General features: G+C 42.2%; 1 protein-coding gene across 1 annotated transcript in view; it reads right to left on the reverse strand.

Moving 5' to 3' along the window:
• MYO10 (myosin X) overlaps positions 1-14,523 on the reverse strand; it is a 170,797-nt gene that overhangs the window by 73,161 nt on the left and 83,113 nt on the right. The window contains exon 4 of the mRNA XM_054817072.1: positions 4,225-4,412. Coding sequence (XP_054673047.1) covers positions 4,225-4,412 — 188 coding nt within the window. The remainder of the gene's footprint in view (positions 1-4,224; positions 4,413-14,523) is intronic.

Consider the following 14,523-nt stretch of genomic DNA (forward strand, 5'->3'; position numbering starts at 1 on the left):
TGACCCACCTACAGTTCCACAAAGTCCCCCTGAATATCAAGCAAGGGAGAAAAAGGCTTGTGCAAAATACTCAGGATAGGAGCAAAGGATGGATTTACCTAATGTTCTCTATTCATTTACTAGTAACCACTCTATTCTATTCAGTTTTACAATTACTATTGAGCACCAAGTGGAGTCCTCTGCCATGACAGTAAGATCTCACCTCTGCCCGGTGTTGGTCAGCTCAGGACCCATAACTTTATGTGCATCAAGTTGGCTCTGTATTTTTCCTTTACAAAATGCTTTATAAAAAACAGTTAGTATTAATGAGATTAAAATCAAGAACAAGCATGCTAAACTTTAAAGCTATTTATTCAACCCTACAGTACATACACTAACGGTAGGTTAAGTGGGATCAATGTTTAAGACTCCTTAGAAAGCCTACGCCTACAAGAAGTTGCCAAGGTCAGTAAAAGGATGAATTTTCTAGTGCACAGCCAACCGTTCCAGCAACCTTTCCACCCCATGAGTTTAAGTGCCCAGCTCGTTCCACATCACTACATTCAGTATTGTGAATATATTAAGTGTGACAGCAACCCACAAGGCCCCCACTTAGGAGATCTTTAGACTTTCTCCGTGACTTGTTCTACACAGGGCATCTCGCTGAGGGCACGGCAGCCTGGGCTCCAGACTGCTGCAGTGGAAAAAGGGGTCACCGAGAAAGACTCCTCATTCTGAAGGACATACCATGAGTGAGGCAGTATCAACACTACTCTAAACCACTTCTCAGTTCTGTCTGCTGGCTTTAAAACCCCAAAGACAGTCAAAATAGGTCCCTTCAGCAAATACAGTTCAACGAACACACATGTGAGTTTTGGTGTGTTGGTCTCAGAAGAACATCTTCCTATCACAGACCTCAGACTACCTTAAACAGAGCAGCAACAACAACAAAAAATCCCTAAAGATATTTTCCTATTCTTACAATAAAGGGTTGGAGATTTGAACTTGGTCCCAAACTTGTGAACATCAGCTCATTGTGGGGGAACTCAGTCCCTTCCCTACACCAGGACAAGCTGTTTGGCTATTCCTTGAGTGAGACGGACTCCCTTCATACTCCTGCCAAGGCAGCCAGATGAAAAATCAAATTATGTTCATTTTATTTTTTTTTTAACATGTCTGTTGTAGCATCAAATTTAACTGTGGTAGGCTTCCCCCACCCCACCCTGCCCCTCATCTGTTTTAAATGAAACTGGACTCTGCAGTAAGGTTCAGATCAAAATGAAACTGAGCATTCATTGATGTGGATGTTTTTATCTACATGAAAACTCTAGTTCAATAGCCAGATAAACAATTTTTAGCCTGAGAGAGCAAAAATACTATTTCACAACTGTGTAAATATTCTAATGCACAGGTTGTGCACAGCTTCTTCGATGTGCCATTTTGTTGACATTTTAGGCTGCTAAGTAATTTTTATGCGGCATTATCATGAATTAAAATAAGCCTGTGTAACACAAACGGATAAATAAGAATCTTCAGATGACTCCATTTAGTATCTCTTCTGTATTTCCTTCCTTTTCACCTCTGGTCTGGGTGGTTATACTGCAAAAATGGTCTCGCATTTATATTGCATTTTAAGTCACTACTGATGACAGTTTTTAATTCAGGTTCTTGCCTTAACCCTCTCATATTATCTCACCCAGGCAAATATCCCAAGCATTTCAAACCAGTAGAAGCTTTTCCACAGGGTTTTGAACCCCATCAATGCCTTAGGCAAGCAGCTCCAAACCAAAGCTGAGCTAATTCCAGATGCCAGCAGAGGGCACTTCAAGCCCGGAGGATCATAAGAAGAGTTCCGCACCTCACCTCATGGGGCTCCTGCAGCCTGCTGCTGAGTTTTTAGATCCCGAAGGTAGGAGCAGGTCAAACTGCATATCAGAATGTGAAGCCTACACGAACAATTCACTCATTTTAACTGGATGTAACTGTTCATTGTGTTTTCGTGATGCAACTAAATTTTCCTTTTTATCATGTCTTGCATTAAATACAAGACCAGAATCCTTGCCTGAATTCAGACACTGCAGAGCTCCACTTGACCATTTTTTCAAATGCCAATAGTAACCAAGAAAGCCTGATGGTGACTTGTTGCGACATCTAATTCTAAGCCCATAAAAGATGCAGGAATGACCAGGATGCCGAAGACGATGATGCCCCAAAATAAGTATATGAGCAAGGGACTTTCCTAAACCTCAGGAGGATGACTGAAAACCTTCAGTAATTTAAAAAAAATCCTGCTCTGAGTCCCTCACAGATAAAGTAGATAATACTGTTTTAGGAAAGTAGATTTGACTTTTCATTTTTTTATTTGAATTGCATGTGCTGTCAATTGCTGTAGAAACAAGATACCCTTATAAGGTTGTACTGCAGGACTTGTCTGAAACACTGAACTTTTATAACCACTGTTTTAATCCATGATCATAGTAAACAATTTTAAAAGGGACTGCTAATGCAAAACTTCTCCATATTATGGCTTATCTGTACCAAGGCACATGGTTTGCAGAGGGGGGACTGCTGGAGACTCCTCTGGAATATCAGAGACTTCTGCGTATGTCCTTTTTAGGACACAACCTGCTTTTCTCTTGGCAGCTTGTAGGGAACTGGAATGAAAGGTAAAATATTTGGGCCAGTACAGACTGACAGAAATACCAATGGCCACCTGCTAGGCATCAGAAATTATTTTGGTCCCCAGAATTTGGGCACATGGGCTGGTCACAAGTAACTACCTGTCATTTAAAACATGAAATCATGACTCCAGGCTAGCTATTTTTGCATGACAAAGATCTTTGTGCATTTCATTTTTTCTCGGAGTGTCATCTGGACTCAGCTTTATACGTACAGCACTATGCATTAAATAATAAAAAGGAGAAATACAGTTGAAGAAAGCTGAAAAACCCACTCAGCCCTCTCCATCTTTGTGCCACTGCCACGCAGAACCTGCCTAGAGGCGAGGGCAGGCGGGGACTGTGAACTGAGAGCTTGCAGAAAGATGGAACCAGACCTCGCTGTGTTGCATCTGATCCCCATTTGTAACAACAGCTTGGGTGCTGAGCCACGCGTGCCAGATCCTCCTTTCACCCAGGAAGCCTCACAAACTGGCCTGTAATCTTAAATGCCAGTTGAAACTGGCTGTTGCAAAAGGTGCTGCTCTCACTCTGCCTCATCCCCTCTCTGCCCCACCGGCTGCCCCGTGCTGTGGTCCCATGGCTGTCGCATGGACTCCGGTAGAGGTTGGGAGACAGTCGAAATTGTGTCACCTTGTGTCTGAAGAGCTCTCCACACTTAACTTGTGCTACAGGAAGGCGAGAGCAAACAGGCCTAATCACAAAAACACTGCGAAGGGTGAGAGAGGAGAGGGAGAGGACACACAAGGGCTCTCACCCCCCGAACATCACTCCTCACCCTGAGCCTGACAGCTGGTGCCACGCTGCCATCACCACTGAGCTGCTCCTCCCGATCCGGCGGGCAAGGCTTCGGTTTCCCTGCCCGCGAGTGAGCCAACGCAGCTGAGCTGGCAGGCAGGGGAAAGGGAAAAGAGCTGGCTGCGTTTTCAGCTCTTCTGGAGCAAGAGGGAAGGAGGAGCCGAGAGCAGCGAAAAGCTATTGAAATGCCAACTGCTCTCAACATACATTCAGCAGCAGTGAGATCCTGAATACCACTGGCACAGTGGATCAAACGGGAAGCTATTAAATCACCATTAAATTAAAGCACAATGAGATTAAGCAAGGAAGATTAATCAGGCAGAATTAAGTGGCTGAAATGTGGCGGGTTTTCTCTTTTGCTATTCTTATTTACTGTATTTCTCAAGACCGGTGGATTATTTTTCCTTTTCCTCTCGATACAGGGTTCAGGGTCTAGTGGTGACAAACTACTGAGCTACACAGGGATGTTTAAACCGGTGGGGAAAGCACTTAGAGTAACATTAGATGGGTGAGTAGCAAAAAGTGCACAGAAATACAATGGATTTTTTCGCTAAATGAAACTGTAAGATGCATAAGCAAAATTAACATTTTGTAAGAGGTCCACAGAATGACACAGAGCGAGTTCAGAACTCTCTCCTGAAACTCTGATAATTTAAAAGCCTGCTTTCTTCTGGTGTTCTCCTCTCCACATGACGCAAACCCATGCTCCTAAATCACCTCAGAAGGCTCACTGGCAGGGACAATCAAAGCAGCAGCAGCAGCCATTTACCTGATGAGGATACACTGGTTGTCATGGCGTTTCCAAAGGCAGCGGTAGCACTCGTTCGCCACAGCGAAGATGTGAGGTGCAATCTCTCCCATGTGGTACTTGCTGTATCGCTCCACAGCGGCGCAGTCGTACAGTCCCGGGATGCTCTTGTAAGGGTTCACAGAGGCAACTATCGAACCAATGTAGGTCTGCAAGCACACAGCCCCCCCAGAGTTGTTATTACACATAGGGTGGAACAGATTAACACTCTTCCCAAATGAAAGACAACAAACACATGTTTGCAAAAGCCTAGCAATCCTTTGGATAAAGGTGGCTAGTATTTTTCCCTGCTTTCTTCCTTTCAACAAAAGCAACAGAAGGGCAAAAGCTGTTTCCACCACCGTCATGTTTTCATGCTTACCTCACCTACAGCACAGAGCTTCTTGGCTGTACGAATTCCCGCCTTAGTGCTGCTTACAGCTGTCCAGTAATGCCCACAAGCCCTGGTCTACAGCTGCTTCTCACATGTTCTTAGGGACTCGCCGAACTTACTGAAAACCTGACTGTGTCTCAAGTGTTGGCGCAAAAGTACGTATTTCCCTGTAGAGTATCCAAGTCCTTCTCCGCTACTCATTTTTAAAACAGAAGTATCAGACATTATGGTAGACTCTAGCACCATCATATGGTAGCAGGCCCCAAGAAAAGCACGTGAACTGGCAGATGCTCCCAAAACACTGGGTTTCTGCAACTTAATTTATTACTAGTCTGATGCACAATGGCAGGTGACAAGGCATTCATTTCTATCCCATTACAATTAGAGAGCACATCAGTTAAAACCACCCAGGTAGCAGCTTATGCCCATTCCCATTGCCTTAACTCATTAGGTAACGTGATAATTTGCAACAGTGCCTTCACAATGCTGTTCATTTTCTCAGTCACCCTCTATCCACTTCAATATATTTTTCAAATAAAATCAAATTAAGTGAGGTAGGAGATAATATTAAGTATGTTATCTCCAGAATTTCCAGTACATTTCTGGGGCATGTGAACTTAATTGATACATTGTACAGTGTGTGCAGTGTTACTGCTGTAATACTAATTTCATTTCGTTAAGCACCCTTTCTGCAATTACAGCCAGGAAGCTGACACCTGGCTTCAACAGCCCTGCTGCGGACTTGCAAAGAGCCGGGCTGCGAAGCCTCCAGCCCTGTTAACACAGTCCTTGTGTACAGACAGATGCTTCACCAGCAGTCAACCCTCTCGTCGCTGACAGGAACCAGCCGTGAAGTTGACAGCAGGACTGGGGCTCTCTTCACCTCCACAGCACCCTACCCAGAAAGGGCTGGATAAGGCGAGCAGCATCTCGCACACCACAGAAACACAGCGCCATGCGCTCCTCCTGCAGCCACCCTCTTCTCCAGCAAGCCACCACCGGGGACTCCCTGAGACCATCAGCTCCCCCACGTTTTCCTTTCCTCTCTGTCAGTCTCTTCCACAGCATTGATATTCCACATCTACCTGCCTCTCTCTTCTTCTCCTTAATTAACATGTAATTATTGCTGTGTATCAGCTCTCCTTTCTTACTGTTACCCTGCTGTTACGTTCCCCATCATCCACCTGTTCGTCCTCCATCAGGCCTAACACAAGCAGCAGCTTTGGGCTTCTGATCAGGGAACTACAGCAGTGTCCTTGAAATTATGACAATTTTATTAGCTGTGAGGGGAATATTCCTCCTCACTGTAACTCAAGTACCTTTTACAGAGCTGTGAACTTTCAATCTGTGTGTTTTATAAAACCCCCATGCTGTGCAATGGCTCAGAAGGTTTCATCTAGAGGAAAGATACTATTTCAACACAAGATCATATCGCAGGACAATTACAGCACTGAGACAACAGCTTAATTTCCTGGGATCATCCCCTCTTGGGTTCTTAAATAACTAACAAGGAAGTCTTTGAGAATAAACTTCCTCAGTTTAATATATATTTCAGCACAGACTGCACGGGCAAAATTTTAAGAGATTTTTTTTAAATTACATGAATACAGTCAAGCATGACCAATAAAACAGATTGCTACAGATCCTCCTCTTCACCTTATTAAAGTCTGACTAAAGTTTTACTAAAACATAAGAAGAGTAACTTGAGGCACACCATCACAACAGATGCCATGGCAAAGCAGCAAATAAAAAAAAATCCTCACAAAACATGATACCATCTAACTTTATAACTGTAAGCATCCACTCTATAGCTTTTGCGTGAACAAGTACCTGACAGAACAACATCACCACGCTCCCTGATCGTCCTGTGGTAAAGCACTGGCAAAACTGCACCCTCGCTGGCTTCTCCTATTTCAAACGCTAAATATGATGAGGCGACAGCAGCCCACTTCTGCACAGATTTGCTTAGCATGAGGCAGTCTTTCATACGGCTTAAGCGTAACTTTTAAAAAATTATGTAAACACTTCCAAAATATTAGTCATTACTGTGAATAAGAAAAGTTTTTTATTATATAAAGTCAGCTAGTTTCATTTCCTCATACTTCATGTAAGGTATGATAGACAAAAAGGTAGTGTATTATGGCAATAACAGAAACCTGCTGAACAGCAGAAACAATACTGGTGAAAATTCCTAAATCACCTCATGGAGTAACGCTTAGGACACGCCACTATTTTAAAAATTTTGTGGTTCCAGTCTTCTGGTGCTTTGAGTACATATTACCTCTTTGCAGAACAAGTTAAATGCGTGCACAAATTGCCAGCAAATTATAATGATACAAGACAGAACAAACTCAGGCCCTCCAAAAAACAACTTCCTCATCCCAAGGCAAGATCACAAAAAAGGTATGTTCTTCACAGACACACTGGATCAGATTTACCATCTACCAAGTGCCATAATCCCACACACGAGCAGCCACAACTAGATATCTGCACAACAGGAGTTAGCTGGCCCAAGTGAAAGTTCCACCTTAACTCAAAGTTCCACCTTACCCAAGTTTCCCCAGGTAGTTCAGCAAGGTATCAATGAGCTGAAGCAGCACTGTTATTAAAAACTATTCCCATTATTAAAAAAATTTACCATTAAAAGACAAATCTTTCGAAAGACTCTGTAAATTTCCCCCGGGATACTCAACAGCAGCAAGATCCGCTGCAAGAATCATTTCCCACGTCATTTCTAGCTTTCTACTTTTCCCATCCACTATCACACACTCTTACTACGGTAGCAGTATTTTATTTAAAAGTAGATCCTGCTCCTGCTAGCCTCTACCCTGGCAGCTCTAAGAGCCATGAAGTCAAGTACTTGAGGCGCAGCATGACCTGCACCCCCGTACAGAAGAGCACCTCCCTGTTCGCAGGGCTCTGCTTTCCCTGCCCTTCGGGACTCCGAGCAGCTGCCCAGCATAAACCCCTTCTTGGAGGGCAGACTTTCCGGTTTTGCAAGTGCAAGCACCTTGGCAGCAAGTTAAACCAGTGCAAAGATACACAAAAAATGCGGGGAGATGTTGAGTTGATGGGCATTGTCTCCTCAATGCTATTTCTGCACCAGGCATCACCACACAGTAAATTAAAGCAGTTAACAGTCAGAAGTAGGATCTCTAAATTACCGTATTATGCTAACATCACAAGGCAGCCCTTTGGATGAAATTTCAGAACAGGTATTTTCACGTAAGAATGTCACTTCCACTTTGCTTAGAAGAGAGCTCATTAAATTTTCTCTTTGTTCTTTGCAATTTCTAATCTGATTCTCGCAATCAATAATTACTTATTTTAATGAAAACACTCCAAAGCAGTTATGAATAGGAAAAATGTTCATACATCTGCCAAAGCACTAGCAAGCGGACAGGATTTCTGAAGATTTCCAGCTGAAATTGTTTTGAGAGGTATTTCAGGGAAATACTATGTAGCATTCCTATCACAAGCCTGACTTCTTAAATCTGTGGCAATGAACGGGGACAGTTCACTTTTCTCTGTTCTATGACCAACTCAACACTTCAGACAGAATTGCACACAAACTCTTTAATTATTTTATTAGAGACTAAACCAGTAACAACTTGTTATCACATCCCTGCTAATATATTTATTTAAACCCCAAGAATATATGAAGGTTGAGTTATTCAGCCTGGGTCCCAACACAGTGCTTTGATTACCATATTAAAAGGTTGGGCTCCTTTTCCACTTTCAAATTTTTACTGAAATTTTACACTGATAATGCATCTCCCAAAACACTTTCGGTCACAAACCACCGACACTCCTTCTCTCCCTTTTAAGCACAAAAAGACGAAATAAGATTGTTTGCTGATCCTCCAAGAAGACTTTCAAAATTAGAAGTTCAAGCCCTGTCTTATCAGCTAGGCATTCAGTAAAGCGATGGCACTGCAACAGTCAAAATGAAAGATGTACTTGAGAAAGGAAGAGATTTTTCATTGGTTCTCCAAATGCTTTTTTTTGTTTTGCTTGTTGCCTTCTGATAGCGATCAGCTTTGAACCTCGTGTCTTGATATCACCCCAGACTTCTTCAAACACTCAAAAACAATTAGTTCTTTAACAAGGTTCAAGAGCTCGCAAAGATTTCTCATACCTACAGAAATACTCCAGAAAAACTTGGCAATAGTCAGAGTAGTCCCATCTAACATGAGAGGGTTTTTTAATTTTTTTTAAGGAAGACACAATCAGTTTACTTTAGTTTGATGCCAACAAATGTAAATGATGGAGAAAGTTTTATTAGTTAAAGTACACTTTTTCAAGTTAGCTTCAAATTACAAGAAACAAGTTTGCAATAGATGAACTAAATACAGTTTGAAATGTCTTTCTTTCCTATGTAGAAAAAGCTTTCACACAAAAAGAGGAAAAAGTAGAGTAAGAAATTTCCTCTTCAAAATTTTTTTCAGGTCCTCTACACAGAAAAGCAACAAAAAAGGAAACTGCCCTCATGCAAGATGACTTCATTAATACTACAAATGAAACACACTAAATATATCAGGACCACAATGCTCTCCATCTTCTTCCCTTCACAGATTTTTTTGGGGGTATATCCTTTCAGAATTGCTCCATATCCAGCAACCGTTCACCACCCACTTCTTCTGTATTAAGATTTCTGCATCTCCACAATGACATTTCTATTTCTGAGGATCCTTTCCGATTTCTGCGTTTTAGCCAAGCTTGCTCTACCCATGTAAGGTCACCAATTTTATCCCACACTGTTTTTCTCATGATCTCCTTTCACCCTCTGCATCAAGGTACTCCTCTGTACCTCCCAGACTTCTGCCATCTGAGACAACCTATTCCTCCTTCTTATTTACTTATTTACTAATAAGTCAGTGGGAGAAGAAGGAAAAAAAAAAAAAGGACCTCTTTCAGGCTTTGTATATCTCATGCTACAGGGAGAATGGGAGAGAAGGCTGGAGGATGCTGTTAAAGGGCATCATGTGCTGCTCCTGAACTAAGTCTTTGATCAACAAACACAACAAACTAAAATTGCTTGCACTATTAAAACAGGCACTAGGAGACTTCATTCATCATGTTTCTTCAATGACACCAAAAATCACTATTTTCTTTGCAATATGGTTCTGGAAATGTGGGAACCAATCCAATACAGAATCTATATGTCTTCTTACAGATACATACATTAACACTGAGAGATAACACTTTGGCCAACTTTCTTTTAAGAGCACTTTCAAGACCTTCTGCTTTGGGACAAGAAAACAATATATCCTCATTACAGAAACAAAAAGCATGTTAACAGATGCCTCAAAAATTAGCTTTCTGGGTTGTTTTTGAGCAACTCCTGACTTGGTTGGAGTCACTCAAGAAACTGATTCTGTGTGAAAAATAAGGGTATTTCTTTTAAAAAGGGGTATTAGTATGAACCTGACAATTTATCCAACAAGTATAATTTTCTGAGCATGCCCTTAATATATGGCACATGGAAAATAAGGTGATTGGTGACAGCCAACACAGCTTCACTAAGGGCAAATCGTGCCTGACAAACTTGGTGGGTTACAGCGTTGATGGATAAGGGAAGGGCAACTGACATCATCTACCTGGACTTGTGCAAGGCATTTGACACTGTCCTGCATGACATCCTTGTGTCTAAATTGGAGAGACATGGATTTGACAGATGGACCACTCGGTGGATAAGGAATTGGCTGGATGATCACACTCAAAGAGTTGTGGTCAATGGCTCAATGTCCAGGTGGAGAATGGTGACGAGTGGCATTCCTCAGGGGTCGGTACTGGGACCGGCACTGTTCAACATCTTTGTCGGCGACATGGACAATGGGATCGAGTGCACCCTCAGCAAGTTTGTGGATGACACCAAGCTGTGTGGTGCTGTTGACATGCTGGAGGGAAGGGATGCCATCCAGAGGGACCTTGACAGGCTGGAGAGGTGGGCCCATGCAAACCGCATGAAGTTCAACAAGGCCAAGTGCAAGGTCCTGCACGTGGGGTCGGTGCAATCCCACGCACGACTGTAGGCTGGGCGAGGAATGGATTGAAAGCAGCCCTGAGGAGAAGGACTTGGGGGTATTGATTGATGAGAAGCTCAACATGAGCTGGCAGTGTGCGCTCGCTACATGTGTGCATGCATGCGAAGATTACACAAACATGTACATTTGTATTAGTTTGCAGCACATCACTTGTTGGTAACCTGCTGTGTGTATATGCTGCAGTAGGGATCTTACCCTCTCTCACCAGTGGGCTGTTTCAGTGAGGGAGGTGGGGAGGAGGAGGAGGTCAAAGTTCTGTTAAAACATCAAAAAATTTGCTCTTTCTATCTGCTCTGTACCATTGTTTTTCTTCTCATTTGGCTAGTTGGTAGGAGAATAAATAATACATGGGTCAATTCCTATTGACTTCTGGGAGTTTTGAATGATACCTAAGCCCTACTTAATGATAATTTGTATTGAAAACTACAAAGTAGAAATATATCATCTTGTGCAGGTTTTGTCATTGGTGATGGTATACATTGCTAATGCCTTCTCAGATTTGAGGGCTTGTTTTCATGTTGATTTCTCCACACCTTCACTGAATGTTACTGGTAACTCTACGAGCTGAGAAGAGAAAGCAGATCAACATGCAGAATCAAAAAGAAAAATTTTCAGTAGTTTCCCAAAGTGCTGACAGCAGCAGCTTAGTGCTGTTCAGAAAGAGCTTTTGCAAATGATGCTGAACGCTTCTGCGTGCACCTTTACCTCGCTTGCAGGTAGGCTTTGGCTTCTTTCTGTAAGGTCTGTTGCTCCTGGTTCCACAAAGACATTGAAAGGAGGGCAGGAATTTGGACTGTGAAACTTAAGCCACTTGTCTGTCACCAGCGCATGTTTTCTTTATGTGAGTTAGGCTTCGACTGTAAAGTGAGCTGGACAAAATTTACTGCTTGTGCTACACTGTCCAACTGCCTTGTTCACATATTCCAGCAGTTTAATACTAGAAGGGCCACAGACAAACCATTCAAGTTGAGAATGAATTAAATAATTACTTTTATAGCTATTGTCTACCTGAGCAAAAGGACTATTGATTCATAGCCAGGCTGTTACTTTGATTTGAAAAGATGTAGTCCATTTTTTGCGAGCAGTTTCAGCTATTTCCTCTTGATGTCTGTCAGTCTTTCCTTTTAAAAGGGAATGGGGTCCAAAAATTCCATTTAGCAGACATTTGACTGCTAATACTGTTTGCCATCTCAGTGCTGATTTCTAGACCGACAGCTATTTGGCAGCAGTTCAGTGCCATCCAACCAACTACCTGGCATAGGCTTAGATTTCAGTTATTCTGGCTTTTGATTTCTGTTTTCATGCTCTATTAAAGCGTGATTCCTGTTCTTCCTGCTCTCCTCCTAAAAAAGCCTTTTCTATAGAAGAGGTCTTAAAACATTAAAGGAGTATAGAAGTTATGAAAATCTGGCTATCAGTATGTAAAATACCTGCAGGCAGAATGAAACAGATCTCCAAAGCTTTATATTAAAAATATTTCTCCTGCGTTCTAGAGACACTGCTTTTTGGGATATCATCTACCAGAATTTTTGCTTTTGTTTGCATGTGTTTTCTCTGAAAAGTCCCTTCATCTTCCCAAGATGAATCTATAGGAAGGAAGAACACCATTTTTTTCTTTTCCTTGCTGGAGGGTGAATTAGACCTTCAGACAGCTTTGAAAGACTCATTTGAGCATTGTACAACAACAAAGCAGGAAAAAGAACCAGTGTGTGGCCACAGGCCATTTGAAATGAAGGGATGAGCCATGGGGTCTCTGCTCTTTGTGGGGCCTTCTCTGATTTGAGCTAGAGATTGCCTTGTTAGAATTAAGCTGTGCACTTGTGCACACAGATTGCTACACTCTGATGTGCAAACCTGCAGTCACATGCTGTATTGCAGCCCATCAAAATGACAAAAATCAATGTCTCATCCTGATCGATCGTGGTTTTTTGTTCAGGAGGTCATCTCCTCTCTCCACTTGGCAATAGTGTAGAGAGATACTCTTCCATAACTGTTCATATAAACAGCGCATGCAGTAGATCACAAAAGATCATTATCCTGGCATCTAGTACATAGTACTGTTACGTGATAGAATCAGATTGTCTTGTATTAGTCAGAAAAAAATGCAATAAAACCAAGGAGACTTGGTCCTTTTTATACAGCAGAAAAACTGCCAGAAACTTATGAAGTTCTTAAGGAAGGATGTGTATCTGGCATCAGTATTACAGTCTGTTCTGGTTTTTACCTTTGGCTGGTAACAATGCTCTTCTATCAGTTTTATAAATATTGGTTTCTTATTTCCTAGCTGGATTATTTGTGCAGATTCTGGATAACACTTGTAGAGTTTCCTTGAGTATCTCCATCCACCTGGAACAGTCTGTTCGGTAGGAGAAAATTAATAGGAAAATAAGATGAGATTAAGCTATGAGTGTATCTCAACCTGTGGAGAGGTCTTAGTTTTGTGCAGGTACTTCACCATCTCTGAGCTGTCTCTGGAGTGAAACTGGAAGATATGACTGCCTCAGTGCACTGTTTCGGTACTTCTGGGGGTAGCTCAGGTGACCAAAACCCAGTTTTTAACCCTTAAGAAATAGATTTTTCTAGCTTCATTTAGCCACCTACAACAAGGACACTATGAATGTGCAAGGTTGAAGCTGTGGGGAGTGGAAGGATTTACTTAATTTAGAAGTTAAGGTAGCTGGGCCACAAAATACCATGATGTTGCTTAAGGCTGTATGTCAAGGGAAGCTTAAGGTCACGTTGGTTGGGTTGAAGGATGAACATAACAGACAAAGGTGCAACTAATCGTGGATGCTGTTGCCCAACTGTTGCTGCTGATTGTTTTAAATCATGTATAGAAAAAATTCCAAAATTATTAAAAAATCTTGCTACGAGCTATGCCAGTGAAAACAAGAATACAGCCTGACTTTGAAAATCCATTGGTCTGTTATGCCTTGGATCTGATCTGTGCTCAGCACAGGAAGGGAAAAGGTCTTCAGGGAGGGAGGGAGGGAGGTGGTAGGAGAGGCTGCTGCAGCAGCTTATATCATGGACTGAAGCACATGGGAAGGTGCAGCTAAGCACTGTGAATGTGCCTGAGAAGAAGCCTGTGGAAAACAATGACAGGGAGAGCATTTAGCAGGTGGGTCTTGAATGTAAGTAGCTGCCTATTGGCACCTGATACTCTTAGTGATGTTCTTCATTTTGGTCTGGTTCCCTTCAAAAGCTTGTCTCCATAGTGTGGCCTGTGTGTTTACAAGCTTCTCATTTTGCAATCAATTGACCTAAACTGACCTTGAGAAGAAAAAAAGACAATTTAGGGGTCGTAATGGTGTGCACATTGACAAGGAACACTGTGATAAAGGAAAGCAAAGCTGAAGTAAATTGAGGCTGTTGGAAATCCACCATGAGTCACCAAATATGGTGAGGGCTGCAGAAGCCCAGGCATGTAAGGATGATTATAGAGTATGACATTTCCATCTCAGAAATGGGTTGATTGGTTGAAGGCATCTAAACTTGTAGTTTACTACTTCAGTTTGATTATGGCTTTTAAGAAAGGAGCTTGGCTTCAGACATTTTAGCTTATAATTTGGGGAGACAACTGGATTCTGTCCCACTGAAATTAGTGTGGGACTAACTGAAAGATAGGGCATGCTTACCACAGAGAGGATAAATCAAGGTCCTACCAAGAACAAGGGCACTAATTATCATCCTGTTTATGGCATACCCTTGCCCCTTCTCCTCCCTCCCCTAAAAAGCACACTAAAATATGGTCTAGCCGTCTTTTTCCTTTTTATGCTGACGTGTATGTGGTGGCTGACCTAGTTATCTTTGCCTGAGAATAAAGTCAGTCATGATCAC

Source organism: Grus americana, chromosome 2, assembly GCF_028858705.1.
Source record: "Grus americana isolate bGruAme1 chromosome 2, bGruAme1.mat, whole genome shotgun sequence".
Taxonomy (NCBI): Eukaryota; Metazoa; Chordata; class Aves; order Gruiformes; family Gruidae; genus Grus; species Grus americana.